This window comes from Pseudochaenichthys georgianus, chromosome 24 (genome assembly GCF_902827115.2).
Source record: "Pseudochaenichthys georgianus chromosome 24, fPseGeo1.2, whole genome shotgun sequence".
Lineage (NCBI taxonomy): Eukaryota > Metazoa > Chordata > Actinopteri > Perciformes > Channichthyidae > Pseudochaenichthys > Pseudochaenichthys georgianus.
Genome location: NC_047526.1, coordinates 5,110,565 through 5,132,898, shown reverse-complemented (window position 1 = coordinate 5,132,898; position 22,334 = coordinate 5,110,565). Strand labels below are relative to the sequence as shown.

General features: G+C 40.4%; 1 protein-coding gene across 1 annotated transcript; it reads left to right on the top strand.

Annotated features, from left to right (window-relative positions):
- The first annotated feature begins 630 nt into the window (after positions 1–630).
- On the top strand, positions 631–21,621 carry LOC117440000 (zinc finger protein 292-like). The gene is made up of 8 exons (XM_034076178.2): positions 631–809; positions 10,407–10,561; positions 12,074–12,152; positions 12,471–12,606; positions 13,583–13,785; positions 15,654–15,790; positions 18,061–18,202; positions 18,711–21,621. Exons 1-8 carry the CDS (start codon positions 645–647, stop codon positions 21,297–21,299), a joined length of 3,606 nt encoding a protein of 1,201 aa, XP_033932069.1. The 5' UTR covers positions 631–644; the 3' UTR covers positions 21,300–21,621.
- Positions 21,622–22,334: the final 713 nt, after the last annotated feature.

Below are 22,334 nucleotides of genomic sequence, written 5' to 3'. Positions count from 1 at the left end.
CCAATAGAAAATACATTGCTTTTAAAATCATTCTGTGTGACACGAAAAAAAGGGGGAAATCGTGTTGGTGAACACGAATCAATAGATTAAATGTCGTGACTATAACATGAAATGCCGTGAGACTGGGTTGGACATACATACATACATACATACATACATACATACATACATACATACATACATACATACATACATACATACATACATACACACAGTAGGCTACACAGACAGACACATAGAGATATTGATTATAGTTAAAATAATAATCATATATATACACCCTTTTTAACCGTTGCAATATTTTACATCTTAGATTGTTATTTATTTTTGCTCCCTTATCTTTCTTCATATAATTCATAAGCAGTGTTAAAGGGTGCCTGAGATCTAAGATTTGCATTGCTAATGACTGCTTCTCTGCAACGGTTGTGAAGGCAACAACAATTAACTACTAGAGTAAGTAGGATGTCAGGGTAAATAACACATTCATTTACACATACATAATCCACAGTGTGTAGTCGAAGTATACATCCAAGTAATTTTTTTCATTTTCTTAACTAATCCGGATGTGACCTCGCTAGTCAACATTGCGTCACCACGTAAACGTAGTAACGCTCTAGTGCTACGCGCTGGAGCTGGGTGTGAAGATGGCGGACGAGGAGGCCGAGAAGGACCGTAGTCCTGAGAATTGTGTCAGTGAAACGATTGGGGAACTCAGACAACGGTTGCAAGCACTGCAAGAAGTCGTGGTTAGAGACAGTGGAGATTCCTCAACCCAAACCTCTTCTGAGTTTTGCCAAGAGTTTTGTACGGTAAGATATTTCCCCTCACATACTCAACGTTAGCCAACAACATAGCAGTTAGCATTTTAGAATAAAGGTAACCTTACGTCTGGATAATTCCAGGTAGATGTTTTCTACGGTCACAGAGTAAAACATTGTGCAGTGGGTACACTTTGGTTAATCGTTGTAGAAGAAATTATAAAACTTTGACCAATCTATAAGGTTAAACAGATAAAACGTATTCTGCCTGCTGATATGGCAAGCTACGCTAAATAAGCTACTAGCACACGCTAGCTCAGAGCTGTATCTGCAGGAGGTAACTAAAGGATTGGTAGCTGTAATGTTATCGCCTCTAAATCTAGTAACATGTCTATACAACTATATAAGTCTGTCATAGATTGATTCCATCAAACCAATACTACCCCGTTGGCACGCTTGGTTCAGGGTGATAGCGTTAACTATTCCCAGTTATCAGCCAACACAGTTCTGCCTGCAGATAGCAAACGTTAGCTTGTATGTTTAGCAACATGCGCGTGCACGAGAGCATAATGTTGCTGGTCCTCTAGCTCTCGGGTGAGCAGATTTAATTGGTCTTGCTTTGTTATTGCCACTGTTGAAGCCAGCGCCCCATCATTTGCTGCAAGAACAACTTTTACTACCTTACACTAAATGTAGCAAATTTGATAATAACTAAACAGGAAAATAGAGTATTGTTTTGGTGCGTACGTGCCTAACAGAACGTACGCTTTTGCAGAAAGTGCACGCCGTATACCACCGTAGTTGTATACCAAAACAATTGCACCTAAATCAAATCCAGTCTGCTTTGATTCCTGCAAGTTGTCATTTGCACAATTCACTGTCAGAGATGTGTGTAGCTTGTTGTGTGGTCTTATGAGAGCACAGAGGGCGGATCTGCACCAAACATCTCCACTGACAATCCTGGGTAGGAATATGTCCATTGAGAGAAACAGACTACAATGTGAGATTGTTGAGGAGACATCCAAATATGTAGTCTACACAACTATTATTCAATCAACAGAAGACATGTTTGGGGAAAAAAAATTAGTAGTAGGGTCACTAAGATACTGTTATGTTTGGCTGTGAAAAAATAAAATAAATAATAATAATTATTATGAAGGGCAGACCATCTATTTGTATTTATTTCTTTTTTTTAGAAAGGGGCAGGTCACATAAGATGTTGTTCTTCTCCCTGCTCCTTTTCGCTCAATGGTGGAGTCATGTTTTATGACAATTGTACATTTGGTTTTGCGTACCATGAGCGGGACAAATAAAAATGAAATGTAAAGTTGCCTTTTTTTGCCTTTATGTGCGTCGCTAAGTTCCTCGTACTACTTGTGTATTTTAAAGCGGCACGGCATCGCTTACAATTTGCGAGCGATTTTTCAAGTTGACCGTCTTTCTTGAAAAATCCGAAGTGTTGCCAAACGTTTGATTTGTAGGTATTTTTCGGTGCGCTGTGTTTCTCTTTCTCCTCGATGTGTGTTGATAACTGAGACTCTCGGCCTCCATAGTGCGAAGCAGAGATCAAAGATCGTCTCTGCGGAGTGCTGACAGGATGAGAGGATATTATATGAATGAATCGTTTTTTTACCGATGCAAAGACGCTACAATCGATGCATCGCGAGTTCAACCCAAACTGTAGCCAATGTGCACTCTTTCAACCGGTGCACTCGCATCTTGAACATTTATGCCGGTGCACCGATGCGAATCGGTGAATCTTAACATCCCTAGCTTCCACAGATTACATTTTTTTATGTATTTATTGTCAAAGCATTTAATATATGCATTGCTATCGGGATGTTAAGAGTATTCCATGGAATATAACAAAAAGTGTTTCTGAAATAAATTACATACCCCACCTTTTAAGTGCATGAAATAATTTTGCTCATTTTCGGAGTAGGGGCAGTTGTCTGATCTCCAGCCAGTTCTAGAACGTTTACTTGAGAAATACTTACCCAAAGACAGACTGATGAATGAGTAGGGATGGGTATCGTTTGAAATGTTCCGGTTCTGCTTATCGATTCCGGTTCTTATCGATTCCCCGTTTCGATTCCAAAATTGTAAAAGAAAGAGGTCAAACGTTTAGATAACAAAAATATCCTAATTTTTTTTTTAAAGCTTTAACTGACATTTTTACAAATAAAAAAGATATACATGCAATACAAATGTATTGCACAATAGCTTTGCTTTATTTTAACTGAGCTATGCCTGTGGCAAGCTATTAACAGGCATTATACTGTGCCTTGTCTTTTTTAGTGTAGTGGAGCCTCACTTTAGAGTGTTCACCGCGATCTATCTTTGGTGTTATGAATTGACTGAGCTTGTGAACTGTCTACGGGAGGGCGGGGGGAGCCTCGCTGCGGGGCAACTGTGGACCTCTGTCGCCGCAACTTACATGATGCCGTTTAAAAAAAATTAAGGGCGGTGCCGGCCGTCAGCGTACCGAGCCGGCCACCAGCGGCCCGCTGACGACCAGCCGTTCTGTGATTCTCCAGAACACACAGATGGCCAGTCCGCCTACCCTGTATTCCACCGGGTCCGTCTGCGCCGCGGCGACCTGGTCTACCGCGTTTAGGAACCGTTAAGCAGAACCAAAATTGTGTATTTTGTATGGGTACCCTACATTTTCTTATTGGTTCTCATCTGGAACCGAGTTCCGGTTCCCAACCCTATGAATGAGTAAGCACAGCGAAAGAATAGACGAACATCCCAGGGCATTGGAGTCACACCTCCTCCATAGGGTTGGGAACCGAAACTCGGTTCCAGGTGAGAACCGATAAGAAAATGCTGGGTAACCATACAAAATACACAATTTCGGTTCTGCTTAACGGTTCCTAAACGCGGTAAACCCTGTATTCCACCAGGTCCGTCTGCGCCGCGGTGGAATACAGGGTAAGGGCGGACTGGCCATCTGTGTGTTCTGGAGAATCACAGAACGGCCGGTCGTCAGCGGGCCGTTGACGGCCGGCTCGGTAAGCTGACGGCCGGCACTGCCCTTATTTTTTTTAAACAGCATCATTTAAGTTGCGCTGACGACAAAAGTCCACAGTTGCCCCGCAGCGAGGCTCCCCCCACCCTCCCGTAGACAGTTCACGAGCTCAGTCACTTCATAACACCAAAGATGGATCGCGGTAAACGCTCTAAAGTGAGGCTCCACTACACTAAAAAAGACAAGGCACAGTGTAATGCCTCTTAATAGTTTGCCACAGGCATAGCTCAGTTAAAATAAAGCACGGCTATTGTGCAATACATTTGTATTTCATGTATATTTTTTATTTGTAAAAATGTTAGTTAAAGCTTAAAAGAATAAAGATATATCTAAACGTTTGACCTCTTCCTTTTACAATTTTGAAATCGAAACGGGGAATCGATAAGTACCGGAATCGATAAGCAGAACCGGAATCGATACATTACAAACCATACCCATCCCTACTCCTCCATCAGTGGTCCAGAGCTAATTTCTTCTTAACAAGGGGGGTTACTTCACAATAACATGCCTTTTTTTAATCGGGAGATGTTTTCTATCAACCATACCCAGGACTACGACAAGCTCCACCAGTAAAGTGCTATGATGCAATGTATGTGGTAAATATATGTTCCAGTCTTTTAGAGCCCTTAAAACACTTGAACATATGACGCCAATAAGTAAACGTGCAACACAAGCTGCATACGGCTATTATGTGCAGACTTATGCCGTTTAATTCGCCTCAAAATATGCTTGTGGACCTGATACGAGAGAAGAGATTTCGAAGAGGATGCTGAGTTTGCCTGGAATTGTCATGCAAGTTCCACAGTTTAGGGGCCCTGACAGAAAAGTCCCAGTATCCTCAGTGATATTTAAAAACGTTCAAACAATTGGTAGGCCAGAAATAGGGGTGGGCAATATTGAAAAATATAATATCACGATATTTTTCAAGCAGTATCACGATAGACGATATTTATCACGATATTTTTTCATGTAGGTTATTATGGTTATTTTTCAAGTTACTTAACCTCTTAAGCCCCACGGAACCGAGCTCGGATCCGAAAATGCTATATATGTAGCAACAGTGCTATATCTGAAGTGTCATTCATAAAACTATTAATATTCTATACCCATCTGACCGGAGGAAAGTTGGCTAACTGACGATACGGAAAAGAAAAAAAATCGGAAAATCAGTCTCACAAGAAGCCTCTAAATGAGCCCATGGCAAAAACGGGCAATTGCTATTTCTGCTCATAACTCTCAAAAACGATCATTTATAAGTCATACTTTCTGCACAAACAACACATATTCTGAAAGCTGAGATTCCACAGATTCCATGGGTATACACCCCATCACTACAGGCACAACATTAACCGAGCTAGCAGCCAGAACATAGCAAGTAAACAATATCAGTTTTCAAATCCATGACAATAATTAGGTCTTACCTTGGCTGTTTTGTGATCAAAAGTTGTGTTTAAAGGGATAAAAACGCTGCTCAAGGTTAATCCAATGTCTCTTGTCACTTTAAAACGATTACTCCTTTCATTCACGGCAGAAGAGTAGGTCCAACGGTTAACAGTCCGTGGCTTCAGCCGCGGGAGATGCAGTTACGCATAGCGTATTTTGAAACTGCCACTCGATTCGATTGGCTCTAACGATTCAAAAAAGGTGTAAATCACCCAAATCGACCAATGGGTTCCAGAGATAGGATCTTGCGTAAGTATAAGTAAAGGCAGTATAGCTGGTTTGCGCACACAACCACTCTTTTTACGCAGCATAGCATGTCCCGCGGCGACAGGAGAGCAGAGAACGCCAGATCGATCAGCAGGATTTGTTTTCTTTGTCTTCATTGTAACAATGGCAGCCAGAAAGAAGACGTTTTTGTCCGTAGAGGAGGCATTGGACATCGTATTTCAGGACTCTCCGTCGGAAGATAGTGATCTCGTCACGCATAAAGGGGACAGTAATGACTCTGATCATGAACCTCTGTCACCGGAAAGGTATGTAATCTCTCCGTTTGTATCTATTACTTATTTATTTGGTGTAAGAGTATTCATCTGTTTTTATCTTTTTGTTATTTATTTGGTGTAAGAGTGTATTCATCTATAGTAATTTCACACACGTGACAATAACACGGCGGCATCCATCTTGTGATATAATGTTCTTTCACACACTCAACAACAAACAAAGAAGATGGATGCCGTTTCTTGTTCTTGTTGTTGAAATAAACAAGACATATACATGTTGAATTTAACACGGTATTTCATTTCATTTAGCTGACGCTTTTATCCAAAGTGACTTACAATTATTACTTATATTATATTAGAATATATTAGATGGAATATTATTAAATATTGAAAAGAGTATATGAACCCTGTCTCACATAATTTACACAGTATACATTTTGAGTGATATGATGTTATTTCACACACTAAAAATTGATGTTCTGCTGTTGTAGAGAAATTATTTCTGATTTGAGTTACATTTTTGAAAGTACAAGCCAGAGAATTAATCTATTTGTTTTTTCCACATTTGTTTTCACAGTGAGGAAGGCGATGAAGATATGGCTTCTGGGTGCCCGAGTATTATGGGGAAGATGCCACCAAGGTCAGGAGGTGCTCTGATGCTGGCAACAGAAGGGTGAAGACACCTGTGTACTGCAGGAAGTGTCAGGTCCCTCTGTGCTTCACGACCAAAAAAGAACTGTTACATGGCACGTCTTACTGGAGTAATACTGTAACATTCAGGGTTTGTATACAAAAAATGCTTGTTGTATCGTGTTCTTTTTTTTTTTAAATAAATCTGTCAAATGTTTCCTAAGTTTCCTAATTTTTATTGTGCAAGTAACATGCATCTCATGCAAAGAGGGAACTTCCCACACACACACCACACCCACACTGAATTATTTTTTTACACTAACTCTTGTTTTTTTTATGTAATGCATACCTATGTTGATAATTAAATGTTATACCAAGATGTGTACAGTCTGGTACCTGAAAAAGGTTAAATGGCACTGATGGAACCAAATGTACCCAAATGTGCCCAAAGCTTAGTCCGCTTGGACATTTTGTTGCTAAATCTCTCTAAAAAGGTCAATTCTCACTTGTTTTGCCTCAATCTTGATACAGGGTACTTATTATATGTTATACTTTGGATTCCTAAAGCTTTGAGGCTACTAACCCATCATTCAAGGGTGGTTTTCAATATAAGTAATGGGTTTTATTTGGGCGGAGACAAGAATTTACACTTTTTGTCTATGTTCCATCTGGAATTACTCTGACACTGAAACATCTTTATTGATTCTGACACGTCTACATCCAACTCACAGATGTGACCTTGCTTTGATAAAATAAATTATTCATATAACCCTTTTAGAAGTTAAGTTATAGTCCTTTGTTTTGGGCATGTCATTTTCAAACCTGAAACACAGGCTTGGGGCTTAAGAGGTTAACAGTACAACCACCTACAAGGTAACACAACTAAAATAAAAAGGAGTCACAGACCAAAATACCATTTCAAGCTGGTTTTAATTCTCCAGTGAATCCCTGAATGAACAATTCAACAGGAATTTTGATATGGCTACCAGTGTTCAAGTGGTAGGCCTACACTCTACACAACAAATGTCAACACTGGTTTCTTCACCAAGTAAATTGCACTCTCTTGCTAAAAAAATAAAATATATTCAAGGCACAGTTTCTCAGTATAAAAATTCACTTTCTGTTTTAGGTAGCACTAGCAGTGATGTAACATCAATAAACATGAAAAGGAGAGTAAAACATAACTAAGTAAAACATCAATAAGGGAAAAGTCAGTGCCAAACAATTCAAATGTAAACTTTAGACTTGAAGTGCAATCAAAGACTTTAACATAACTGAACATCTGTTTAAAAAGGGAAAAACAATATAAATACCTTATTGATAAAATAAAATATAAGCCAACAGAATCAACCAAGACACTAAATGAAGTGCAATTAAAATATTGAATCGCATAATTATCCATAGTTAATCGCAAATTAATCGCACATTTTTGTATCTGTTCTAAATGTACCTTAGAGGGATATTTTTCAAGTTTTTAATACTCTTATCAACATATGAGTGGACAAATATGCGTTATATGTGTGTTTATTATCATTTGAACAATGACAAATATTCTCATGAATATTAAACACAACAACCTCTGAACATTACAAATATTTGCCTCAATTCAACCTGGAACCTCTCAAACAATAGTGTGTGTGTGTGTGTGTCTTTTTTTCCCCATCCTCCCGGAACCGTCCCAAAATACAATCTAAGCCGTCCCGAAATTAATGTGGACCGTCCCGAATTTAAAATGTTAGTTTTTCTACATTATCATTAGTTAAAATCATTCAAAGTGACCTTTAACATAAATAAAACATCATACAAATCATTAGATGATAATTCATCAACCTTTTTATTTGAGTAAATCATTCAATCACATAAACAAAGGCCAAATATATTTAAACAAACGAGAATATTATTCTAATATTGAATCCAATCAAGTCCCATCCAATTAACAAACAAATCCAACACTCTGTCCTGAAGACAGAACCCAGAGTAACCACTAACCAGGATGACAGTCTGTAACACAGTCAGGAGACCTTTACAAACTGCCCCGCCCCCTCGCACACAGACGGGAGAGAGAGATCTCGTCTGGATTGGAAAGCTCGAAAATACATCATAGACACATGTTGTAGTCTTATTGCATATTAGAAACGGAGTTGGTGGAACTAAAACTGCGATAGAATGTGTATGTAGCAATAATACATATGACATATATTTTTTAAATGTCTCCAGTACCGATAAAAAGTCCGATAACGTCGGAGCTTAACGTTACCACTGTCTTTAATAATTCCGGCCCGTTTAATACCGGGGCTCATTTTCATCGCCGTTTGTAGTAGAGTTAGCAGAGTATTTTTATTTTAACTCTCGTCCCAAATTCTTCCCAAAATTATTTGTTATCCTCCCCGACACTATTTTTTTCTACGACGGGACGTCCTTAAGCTCGAGCCCTGGTGTGTGTGTGGGAGCTATGTGCAACTCAAGGCATATGCTCGAACGGGAGCTGCCTGGACGCTGCAATCATGTTGCGCTGACTTTTCGTACAATGTCCCACTGTCTGGCTTCCTGCATAAAGTCAAGTGCTCGGCGCAGTTGAATTTTGCGTTAACTTGACAGCCCTACTATTTACACTTAATGCACTTTCCCTATTTAACCTTCTCGATTGCACAAACTACACTGTAAACATTGCACCTCCCAACAACTCCTAACACAGCATAATCACAATTGTTTCTGACTGTTCAGCAGCTTGATTGACAGCAGAGCAAAGGAAAACTTATACCTGTTCAATTTACAGTTTGGTAATCTATACCTTCTGCCCTCCGAGGGCAGCAACTCAAACTCTATACAGGATGTGTTTGGGGTCGCATGTGATTTTACGGCCTTGCTTTCTCACCATCTCCTCAAATATCTCCTGAAGAGAGGATGGTGGAAGCATGCCAATTATTTTTCCAGCCCTTTTTATCAAGCTCTGGAGTTGTGATTTAGATTTAACTGACAAGTTACCAAACCATGTTTTGATGCCATAACGAATAATATGATATGATGCCAGTTTTCTTTCTAATATCATGCATCTCATTTGTACATTGGCAGGAATATAGAATATCGCTGTAGAGAAACCAGTGTTCTCCTTTTTCAAATCAATGAATAATCTTAATATTGACTGAAATGTTCAGACGATCATAGTGCCCATAATAGTGCAGCCCTACTTATCGTAACCTTTATCGTACACCTTTGGACAGAGCAACACAACTTTGGTCATTGTAGTTATCGATGTGGTCAGACAATGGGACGTGTTTAAACAAGTCAGCAGTAAAGATGGGAGGTCAAAGTTGAACCCGGTGTCGGCTCGCTCACACTAAAGGAATTGTAGTGATGGATAAAATAATTCTATAAAAAGATGTCCCTTTGTTTAAAACAAATGATAAGGTGTCTCTTTTGTTGTTTTCCTTGTGTTTTCTTTTTGTTACAAAGTGCATCGTTTTATGTTGACTCCTGATGGGGAAAAAAGTTTCAATCGGAAATAAATATTTTCTATAAAACTTCAGAATGGATTTTATGACCAGGTTTACACATACAAGGAATTTGCTCTGCTCTAAGTGGTGCTTTAAAAAGAAACGGAAGGAAGAATACTTGGCAACAAATATAATACTATTATAACGACTATTTAAAGACTATTGTAACAAATAAAAAATAAAGACAATATTTACACAAAATATTATTACGTGGGAAACTGAGTACCGTAAACAATAATAAAACGTGACCGATACTATATACTGTATTTAAAGTGGAGAGCTGTGCTGATTTAAAAGAGGTAGTGTGGGGAAGAAATGTGCAACATGTAAAGGATTTTCAATTTAAAAAAGAACAAGATACTGTTCACATGATGTGCATTCATGTAATGTATTGTGTTTTTCTGGGGTGGTTACAAGTCAGTATCAGTAGAGGTCCCGGGCCTTTTTAATCCTTCTGTTTCAAGATTTAAACAGATGGTAAACGTTTTCAGTGCAAACCGGATCTGTTAAAGTGTTATTTAGTAAGTGACGGACTGTTCCCTCTCTGTAGACGCTGCTGGAGTGTGCAGGCCGCTGGAGGATACAGGAGGAGCCTTTGGCCCTGGTGGAAGTGTACATAGTCGCTCTGCACAGTTACGCGCAAGCTTCTCCTTACCTCTCATTGGAGTGTGGAAATGTTCCTCTTGTGGTTGAGAAGCTCTCATTGTAAGTACCCCATAAAGATGTAATTAACTGCAGATAGATGTAGGGTTTAACGTAAAGTCAATCATCAATATGCTGGATGCAACCCTGTTTCATAAGCTACATTTTAGCTTTCTTAATTCTGTCAAACTTAAAGGGGACCTATCATGCAAAATGCACTTTTGTACGTCTTTTATACATCAATATGTGTCCCCGTTGTTCCAGGGAACTCACCAAGTGTCAGAAAACACAACCCTCTCTATTTTCCTCCATACCCAAATCTCTAAAAAAGGGGCTGCAACGGATCTGATCCAGACTGATCCAGATTTGAACACTTTACTGACGTCAGTAAAGTGGTGCTACGGCTATTGGTCAATTCTCCACCTATCAGGGGAATGAGAGGTTGGGCCACGGCCGGCCATTGCTGCTCAAAATTGCTGCGCTGGAGACGCTGTAGTACATATACCAGGCCTCTAAGTGGCGCTGTAGTCTGCCACAAAAGCAGCGAAGAAGACTTCCCTTGCATGGTTGCCCTTCTGTTTATTCTCCGCTGTGGCTATTTTTCTCCCTCCCAGAGGCAAGCTTTTGTGCCTCCTGCTTTAAAACAAATGAATAATGACTCTATATAATCATGTAAGGGATAATGTGCAACGACGCCGTCATTATGGAGAAAAGAACACCGACAGGGTGATCAGGAGCCCGACGTGAAGCGGAGGGATCTAGATCGGCATGAAGTTACATTATGCACTGTGCACATTATTCCGCTTATTACATGGTCACATTCTCGACAAAGTAACGACATGACTCCCAATATTAATTGAAATGCTTTTATGGATTTAGAAAATAATTTTATTGATTTAAAAAATAGTTGTATGTATTGATTTAAATTGACATGCATCCGCTAAGAAAAATAGTCCGTTTTTACTGTTTGAACTAACGTAGCAACGGCAGGAACTGCTTCAATAGTGTTTTTGAGGAGCTTTTTGATTACAGATTTGAAAACATCGTTGCTTGCTTTCAAAGTAGCACAATTCATTATGTCAAACCTTGGAAAGTATCTAGATATCCCTGCCCAAATGCCAAAGGAACTGCAAACTGAATATGAGTCGCTGTTTGATGTCTATGTCTGGACCGCTGCGTAAAAAGGAGGGTTTCTGCCCCATTACTTCTCTTCTTACTTCTATAAGAATAAAACAGAGGATGGAGATCTCTTTTTGTCCCCCTCTTCTCCCCGCTGCATCCTAGCAGCTGATCTCAGAGCACGCTCCCCTCTCCTGCAGGGGGGCGTGGTCAGCTGCAGCTCACAGAATCAGCCCCCTGCAAAAACAGCGGTGGAAAGAGCAAATAGAGCGAAATGAGGCATAGCTAAAATGCAGGATCTTTTTCGTATTTTGAAAAAAAAAAACTATTGATATACTTTATATAGGTATGGCCCTACAATATATTTTTCAAATATAGCATGATAGGTGTCCTTTTAAGTTGCCCATGTTTAAAAATCTATGTCATGCCTATGTTGATTGCTCATGTGTCCTGCAGGAGTCTATTAGAGCTTTTGCTCTCACTGAAGACAGATGTTCCTGATGTCTTATGGAAAGCATACAAGTCTTCTGTACAGGTAAAGCAGAGTATTCTCCTTTGGATTTTCAACCCATGAAAATAACACTGTCTACCCCTCAGCTCATGTCCACAAACTGCATTAAACACTGTTAAAAGGTATTTTGATTTAAGTAAGGAAATAGGATTTCAAACTTTATTCACTCCATCATATTCTGGGTTCACAGCCTTTAGTTGAGCTAATTAGATTTCCATAAACTTGCTTTTTAATTGCAATTCCAACTCTACCAAAACCATGACTATGTAGACTTTAACTTCAGACACTCCCTCACCTTCTGCATTGTGTCTGGAAGTCATGGAGTGTTCCTGTTGTGTGCAGTTTGCTTCCAGTAAGCTGCAGGAGAATGGACTCCCCCAGCTGTCCCTGCTCTCTGCTCTGGGCCAGTATGAAGGAGTTTGGACCAACTGGACCCTGCAAGGCCTTCTGTCCAAAGAAATCCTCCAGACTGAACAAGGTCAGTAATTGTTCTGCTTTTCAGACACCATACGCAGGTCATGGCCATTATTGGATCACGTAAATAGAACAAGAAATTAAGGGAATAATTGTGAAGTTATTGCATTATTCTATTTATCCAATTATGTTGAGCCTGAGTCTTGACTATAACATGTTATTTTGAATATATGGTGATGTAAATCCTTGTGGATATTACATTACTGATATGAATACATTTAGATTTTTGGAGTTAACCTGTTGAACCCCATCCAACCGGGCGGAAAAACGCATCATCTGCAGGAAACTTAACTTAACTTAACTTAACTTAACTTAACTTAACTTAACTTAACTTAACTTAACTTAACAAACTATGAATGTTTTATATTCATGTAACGGGAAGAAACTCGGCTAACAGATCTTTTTTTTTTTTTGGAAAAAAAAACCCCACAAACCTAGCGCTGAGCCTATGAATTAGCCACGAGCGAAAAAATGCTAACTGCGGTTGCACAGAAACTCACTCATAACACCCTTATTACTTATCGTAGCTGCACACCCAACCCATCGATTAGCATCGTGAGAAGACACAGAATCGGTAGGTACCTACATCATCACTCTATGATAAGAACTCGCAACTTTATAAACAAAAACAGACATCACAACACTTGGCGCTAGGTAGCTAAAATGGCAATATCTCTTCCCTTCGTTGTTGTCTGATCAAAAGTTGTCTTCAATGGCACTAAAACGATAAAAACGCTGCTGAAGTTAATCCATCGGTTAATCCAATGTGTCAGTGTCACTTTGAAATCATTTCTGATACAGGGTACTTATAAATAAATGCTTCAACTCCACAAAACCGATCAATCGAGCTATTCTCACGCCACATGCCGCTCCTCTGAGTTTACCTGGGACAGACAGCTTTTCTGGCAGGGTACTCTGAAAACACAACTTATAAAATCTTAATAAACAGATCACTTATACGTTTTCCTATTGTGTTTCAGTTGAGGAGTTCTTGGTGCAGGAGGGGCCGGTGCTGTTGGAGATGAGGGTGAAGCAGCTGATGAAGGATGCTGAGCTGGAGAAGGGTGCCCTGCTGGCACAGGCCTGCTCCGAATGTCCAGCCTTCCAAGGGAGGGGAACTTTCAAGCAGATGCACCTCGTCTGTCTCTGTGCTACCTCAGAACAGGAGAAGCTGATGGAAGAGGTGAGGGCAGCTGAAATTAAGTTTAACCTGTTAAGCCCGATTCCCCCGCCGGCGGGGGCACAACACAACAATATTCACGAAACTGTGTCTCAGGGCTTCTTAACATTGAACAACCTATTAATGTGTCATACCCACTTAACGGGAAGAAACTCCGCTATCAGACAATATTAACCATTTTTAGCGAAACAAAACGCTAGGGTAATACAAAGCCTCTGAATTAGCTCTAAGCGACAAAATGCTAACGCACTTAGCACAGAACTAACGGTAGCAATGTTTTATACTTCATGCAATCTGCACAAACTAGATATCTTATGGAAGCTGAGACTCCACAGATTCCATTGGTATTAGTATCATCACTGTACGACCAAAACTCACTGCAGCGAAGCCAGGAAAGACAACACACATTTCACTTTACGTTGCCAAAACGGCAAATACATCTTACCTTTGCTGTTTTCTGATCAAAAGTTGTGTTCAATGGCATTAAAACGCATATAAACGGTGCTGAAGGTTAATCCAAAGTCTCTGTGTCACTTGATTACTGATTTTAGCAGGAAACAAACAAAGTCGCTGAGGCCGGACCTGTTTGATATTCTGTGACACGCTACAAAAAAGTACTTGCTGAGATCAAAAACAAAATAATGTGGTTTAATGAAAACTGGGATGATCAACTTATTATCCTTGGACATGTACATCGTTATATTAATCGGAGCAATAATTTCAATTTGCGGTCAACAAAAAGTACAACGGCCCTGTCACCCTTTCTTCCACACACACACACCTCACGTAGGTGAACAGGTTATAATGAGTGCCGCCCATATCCATGTGACCCAAGCCAACCAATCAATTGTGCTCAAACAAATATCTTATATTAAAACAAAACGCAATACTAAACATGTTTCATGGCTCCTACACTAATAATCCATCATAGCATTTATGACAATAAACTGCGTTTTCATATAGAGTGTATCAGATCTTCCGGTTTTGAGCATGCTGGCTGCGCATCACTCTCATTCACCAATGGTAATGTTTAGATGGATTTAGGAACTTCTGTCTCGATTCTATTGGCTCTAACGGTTCAAAAGAGGTGTCAATCACCAATATCGACCAATGGGTTCCAGAGATATGGCAAATCCACCCAAATTACAAGGGTGTTTCTCTTTTTGCTAAATCTCTCTAAAAAGGTCAAATTTCACTTGTTTTGCCTCAATCTTGATACAGGGTACTTATTATATGTTATGGTTTGGATTCCTAAAGCTTTTAGTCTACTATCCCATCATTCAAGGGTGGTTTTCACTATAAGTAATGCTTTCTTTTTGGTCGGACATTATAATTTACAGTTTTTTACTATGTTCAATCTGAATTTACTTTAAAATTTAAAATAAATCTATAAATTCTGTAAATCGATTCTGACTTTTCTACATCCAACTCACAGGTTTATCATTGCTTTGAGATGCTTTGAAAAGAGTATTAATTTACCCCTTTTTAGAATTGAAGAATTAGTAATTTGTTCTGGGAATGTCATTTAAACAGTACAAGCTACCTCTAATTTAAAAATGATTTTATAGACTGCTACTTTTGAAATAATGTATTTATTATATATAATTATTTAACTTTCTATAATGGTGGGATGGAGGGGTAGTATGCAATGCTATTGAATGTATTTTCTGTCTAATTCAATCTCAATAAAAACTGTTAAACAAAAAAAAAAGTATTTGCTAAGCTGTCCACATTAGAGGCATTTTTGACGACTACTATTGGTTTTAAATATATCTGATGCTGAAGCTTGCGGGTGTTTCCTTAAGTCGACATAATGCACATTGTTCTTCAGTTAACCCTTCTTACTGTATACATTGTGTTTATCTGTGCAGCTATCAAAGGAGGATTGCCGAGATGCATTAGAGATGATCTGCAACCTGGAGTCAGATGGAGACGAGAGGGCGGCTCTCAGCTTGTGCTCGGCCTTCCTGACCCGCCAGCTTCTCCAAGGAGACACAGACTGTGCTTGGTAAGGAGACGCATGCCAGACCTTTTCAATCTGCAGTCTAACAAGGCTGTTTTTATCTCACTAACTAGTAGGGGTGTAACGGTTCACAAACATTTCGGTTCGGTACGTACCTCGGTTTTTAGGTCTCGGGTTCGGTACGTTTTCGGTACAGCAGAAAAAATTATCACAAAACATAACATATTTTTTTTAAATTATTATTAAACTGTGAATAATGTATTCACTCAAATAAATATAAAATATAATAAAATAAACATTAAGGTGCAGCTTTTCGATGAACTGAAATAATCTGTATTTGAACTGTACTGTACTACTACCCAAGCAGCCAGTTTGACATTTGGACTTGCTTGTCATTGAATTTTCATGTTTTTTTAAAGAAAGATGAACTTGTCCACATTGCTTGCCGAAAGGGCAGATCAGCTGGCACTAACAATGTCTCCTGCCGTGGAGAACACCCTCTCGCTAGGGACAGAGGTAGTAGCAGATACAGCCAAGTAGCGCTTTGCTAACATGGCAACATAAGGATATTTGCCGTTTGTAATAGCTTTGGCTCGGTCTGTAGTTTTTGCGAGTGGTGGAGGCTCAAATGCTAGTGGGAGTTGGGTTTGCACTTCAGTCTTTTGGTACCGGTGATATTCACGTTCGGGTGATGCCTTTTCAAATGAGTGTGCAAGTTTGATGTATTGCCAGCCGCGTAACCAATGTTAGTTGAACAATGCCGTCAAACAGCTTTGGTTCGGTCCACCTGTCTTTGTCCGTCATCCTTGTACGTAACTGCGAAACCAAAATGTTCCCAAACCGGAGACTTCAATGATGCTGGAGGATTTTCGAGCTCAACTTTATCTGCGTTCGACAGTTCCTCAAATTACTGACTACATTTGAACGCATCCATCTGACCAGCTCGTCCAATGAAATGACTTGGTCGCTCTATGACGTTGAACACAATGGGAGCAAATTACTCTGAATGCTGCGACGCAGCACCTGAGATTACTTCCAAGAAGTTGTTCTCGTTCTCAATTTTTTACTTTTAACGTTATATTCGTTCGGTACACTTCGGTACACACGTGTACCGAACCGAAGGGCCCGTACCGAATAATTTCGTGTACCGTTACACCCCTACTAACTAGTATGCACTTTTTAAATTAATTATATATATATATATATATATATATATATATATTAGGGCTGTCAGTCGATTAAAATATTTAATCGCGATTAATCGCATGATTGTCCATAGTTAATCGCGATTAATCACAAATTAATCGCACATTTTTGATCTGTTCTAAATGTACCTTAGAGGAATATTTTTCAAGTTTTTAATACTCTTATCAACATATGAGTGGACAAATTAGCTTTATGCTAATGTTTATTATCATTTGAACAATGACAAATATTCTCATAAATATTAAACAACAACCTCTGAACATTACAAATATTTGCCTCAATTCAACCTGGAACCTCTCATACAATACAAATGGGGGGCGTGTGTGTGTGTGATCGTTGGAGCTATGTGCAACTCAAGGCATATGCTCGAACGGGAGCTGCCTGGACGCTGCAATCATGTTGCTGCAATCATGAGTGTGCTGACTTCTCGTACAATGTCCCGCTGTCTGCTTCCTGCATAAAGTAAAAAGCAAGTGCTCGGCGCAGTTGTGTGGATAGAGCGCTCCTCTGTTTTCATTTAAACAGCTCCTTATATCCGTTAGCGCAGCTAGCTAGCACCAGATGCTAACAACAATAATGCACGTAAGGTCTCTCTCTCGCTCGCTCGGGCCACACACACACACACACACACACACCCTCCCGGTCCTCCCGATGGCCAGTCGGTGCCTGCCGGTGAGCGTGGAAGTGTGGTCTGCTGCAAGCGGGCGGCAGGAGCGGGGCTGTCAGCATCAGCTTGTAGATGGTATTTTAAACTCGATGCGCTCTGAAACTACGGGGCGGCCAAGGACAAAAAATACACATGCGTTAATCGCGGTAAAATAATTAGTGCCGTTAATTTTTTTTTGCCTTAACGCGTTATTAACGCGTTAACTTGACAGCCCTAATATATATATGTTAACAGTGTTTGTCTGAAATATTTCAGTGTGAAGAAACATAAAGTTGTGTTAAAGTTACATGCAGAACATGTCTGAATAATCAGTATGTTGTTAATCCACACCGCGTGTCCTTGGTTTATGAACCTGTGTGTGTCATTGTGGTTTGTATAGTTAAGAAATGTGGTCACAATCAGTCATTTTGAATTTGCAATGAATCCCCTTAATTCAAACCAGGGAGCTCACTCTGTTTTGGAGCAAGCTGTTGAAGAGATTGGAGCCGTCGGAGCAGGCCTTCCTCGACCGATGTCGCCAGATGTCCTTACTTTCCAAAAATGTTTTCCATATCCTGTTCCTTATCAAGGTCATCCAATCAGAGGTCAGTAATCAATCAGCTGTTTTGGTATTATCAAAGTGTGGCCACCACCAGGCCTAGGCACTACAACAAAAAAGAGACGGAAAATACAAAGTTCATTTAGTTTTTGATACAGGTATTTGATACTGAGCCTATGGATGAGGGTTGGATAGCGCAGATTACAGACACTGCCCCCGCCTCGAGGAGAAAGCTGTAAAAGCCACCTTTCAGGTCCACAGTGGGCCATTCTTACAATATTCTGCGTTGAGTACTCCTTACATGTACTCAAAAGTCAAATGTGTGGATTTGCTATGAACACTGTATCAAAAATGTATTTACTCTGATTCCGAGTATTTATTTTATTATTAATGTAGAAATGAACTAGCAAACAAAAGTTAGTAACTTTGCCATACAGCTCAACACTGACTGATTTAGTTTAAAGTGTTGTTTTTATCTTTTATTAATAGTCTTAATTAATAGTGCTCCACATGTTTGGCAGCATTAAATTACAATTCTTCCTCTTTTTTCGTAGATTGACAGCGTTGGACTTCCAGTGTGCATCGAGATGTGTATCAGTGCTCTGCGAATGGAATCTGATGATGGGAACACCAAGGCCACTGTGTGTAAAACTATTTCCTGCTTGCTTCCCACTGACCTGGAAGTGAAGCGAGCCTGCCAGCTGACGGAGTTCCTCCTGGAGCCAACAGTGGATTCATACTACGCCGTGGAGACTCTTTACAATGAACCAGATCAAAAGGTAGATGAAGAGAAAAGGCCTGTTCCCAACTCTCTACGCTGCGAGCTCCTGCTAGTTTTCAAAACCCAGTGGCCTTTCGACCCGGAGTTTTGGGACTGGAAAACACTTAAGCGCCATTGTCTAGCACTCATGGGTGAAGAAGCTTCAATTGTTTCATCCATAGACCTGCTAAATGAACCCGAGGACCCCGAAGAAGAGGACGATTCCAGTGAGGGGTTTGCGAATATCCTGGACCACTTAGGCAGTGGCACCTATGAACTGAAAGGGGTAAAAGACAAAAAACAAAAAAACAAAGATATGAAGAAACTGAGAGAAAAAGGGTTAATCTCTGCCAGGTTCAGAAACTGGCAGGCGTATATGCAGTACTGTGTGCTGTGTGACAAAGAGTTTCTCGGCCACAGGATCGTACGCCATGCACAAACTCATCTGAGCGGTGGAGTATACAGCTGCCCAATATGTGCTCAAACTTTTACCTCAAAAGACACATTGCTTCCCCACGTAACATCCCATGTCAAACAGTCAAGCAAGGAAAGGCTGACGGCCATGAAAACAACCAAGCAACTGTCTGATCCTAAAACAGCTGCCCCTGTTATTGCAGCATTACAGGCCAAGCCAGAATACAAACATCGTAAAAATGGTGACTCCTCGGGGAAACATTTGAGGTTGAATGCTAATGTCAGGGTGTCTAGGCCTTCCATAGATGGTGATGAAAATGTGTGCCCTGTTGGAAAATGTAAACACAGCTTCAAATTTTTCAAAAATCTCATTGCACATGTTAGAGGTCATGGGGACAATGAGGAAGCTATGATTTTCCTCGAAATGCAGAGCAAAAAGGTTGTTTGCCAGTACTGCCGCCGCCACTTTGTTAATGTCACCCATCTTAATGACCATTTACAAGTCCACTGTGGTGTGAAGCCTTACATCTGTATTCAGTTGAACTGCAGGGCAAGTTTTCTGTCCAACACTGAACTCTTTTTACACAGAAAAATACATTCTGTTTTTAAGGCGCGATGCATGTTTCCAGAGTGTGGAAAGATTTTCAATGAGGCCTTCAAACTCTATGACCACGAGGCACAGCATTATAAAATGTTCACGTGTACATTTGCAGACTGTGGTAAGGTATTCCATTCCCAACAACAGCTGGATTTGCACCACGGGGCCCATGCCCCTCACAAAGAGGAAAGTACGTCTCCTGAACACATCTCACAGAATACGCAGCCAGGCCCTTCGCTCATTGAGCAAATGCTTTCCAACAGAACTCCTGTTAAACAAGAGAATTCCCAAGAAAACTGTACCACAGAGAGCACGGTTGATTCAAATAATGAAAGGCTGCCAGTTGCAATTGAGAGTTTGATGAAATCTTCCGAAGTTCCTGCGCAAAACTTAGGACTAAACACTGTAAAGCAAGAGCCCGAAAATGTGCCCGTTTCAACCACCAGTTACACACAAAGTATGAATAATTCTGTGATACAGCCTTTGAATTCCCAATTGTCTGATCCTAATGGACATAGACATGGTTCAAGTGGCCATTCTTTTGATAGTATGAGACCGCCCCAACAAAATCAGCCGGCACCTCCATTTAAAGCTAATGTAATCTTGCAAGCCGAGCTACAGCCCCAAGTGTTTCACAGTGCTGTAAATACTGGTCTAACAGCTTTCAAAACTGGCGGCAACTTAACACTGCCGGTGCAGCAAGGGACAATGTGTAGTAGCAACCTGTTGGCGCTGGCCAAAAAATCCATACAGCCAGCAATGTCACAACCACTTCCTCCAACACTAGCCCCTCAGCCACTACCTGGGAACAGATCGGAGAACTCTGTGACTTCCTCAACTAGCACAGGGCCCCTTCCAGGACAGAGAGAGCGCTTTCACTGTGCATTTGAAACATGTGCAAGGAACTACAGCTCCCCCAAAAGTGTTGCAAAGCACATGAAAGCGGTTCACTCGGAGTTCTATGAGAATTGGAAGAAAAATCGAACTAAAATCAAGACAACTTATGCTGCGGCACCAAGCAAATCATCTGTTGGACATCTCAGTTCATTTGTGCCAGTTCAGAACCAGCAGGGCAACGGAGTACCAGTTGGTGGGGTTCACAGGCAGAACGTTATCCGATCACCTCCTTATATTAATATGGGTGCACGCTTAAACTGCACTACTTTACACTCCCATCCCTCACCTGCCCAATATCAGAATGCTTCACTCTTGATGGAAAACGTTTTAAATCCTATTGTTGTCTCCCAGCTAAGAAGTGATACAAATCCAATAACTGCACAGTCCCAGGTTCCAGTTAATCCAAATTGGAATTTAGTCCCGGGAACTAAACAAATTCAAAACTGTCGGCACCTCCCAAGTCTATCCATCTAACACACATGTGATCTCACAAGTTCAATTCTAGCAGTGCTGCTCTGCCACGTAATCTCCCATCCTGCTCTATAACCTGGCTCCACCAGAAAACCGACCAGCACAGTCAATGCAGTCACAACTAATGGAAAATGCGAAACATTTCTCTAAACAAGCGGAAGACCTTATTTTGCCACATGCTTCACAAATGCGAAGCATCTCCGGTTCCAGGGCCACCAGAAGAAACAAAATCAATGCAAAACCATCTGCAGTCTCAATTTTCCTCTTTGGACAATGCAAGCCAAAACCACAGTAACACACCAACCTCAAGCTACCGTCAGTCTCTGAAAACAATCCTGCAAATCAAAAGCGACCCAAAAAGAAGCAGCAGGACCAAATGGCCAGCTATTATCAGAGATGGAAATTTGTTTGTTGGCAAGTGTTTTAGAGAATTCAATAGTCCAAAATCTCTCGGAGGCCATTTGTCCAAGCGTACAATCTGCAAACCATATGATGAATCAGAACTGAACACGACCTGCCATCGTCATTTTCTTGACTTTCTCAATTCAGAGCAAGCGACTTAGGGCTGCTCAGCCACATCATCTTCCAGTCCTGCTGCTGTCTATCAGGAGAAAGCATGCTCCCTCAGCAGCACATATTTCAACCGCTGCAAAAGTCCTACCCCGCCCCTAATATTTCAAAAAGAAAATTGACAAAATATAAGAATGGTGCATCAAATGATGACATTCTTAAGCAAATCAAGACAGAACCCAATATGACGGATCTTTTGTGAACACACCTGCTTCCCAATCATTGTTTCAAACCTCTTGTGTGTCCTTTTCAGCTGGTGAACGCTTGCCAGGGAGCTCAGTCATACAGCACACAGAAAATGTTGAGCTGCATGAAAGCAAGAGGAGAAACTTGTTTAATACAGCCATTATCCTCAGCCAAGTGCTGATGCATTTGCTGGAAGGTGAATTCCTCCGACCAACTTTTCTCTCAAATTCTCACAGAAAATGCTGACATAAACGTTCAGACACAGATTTCAAATCAGCGATG

Excerpts from the sequence above, each read along its gene's own strand:
- LOC117440000 (XM_034076178.2), top strand. The coding sequence starts at position 645 with ATGGCGGACGAGGAGGCCGAGAAGGACCGTAGTCCTGAGAATTGTGTC. Across the intron at positions 12,153-12,470 it reads CATACAAGTCTTCTGTACAG|TTTGCTTCCAGTAAGCTGCA; the intron begins GTAAAGCAGAGT and ends TGTTGTGTGCAG. Across the intron at positions 12,607-13,582 it reads AATCCTCCAGACTGAACAAG|TTGAGGAGTTCTTGGTGCAG; the intron begins GTCAGTAATTGT and ends ATTGTGTTTCAG.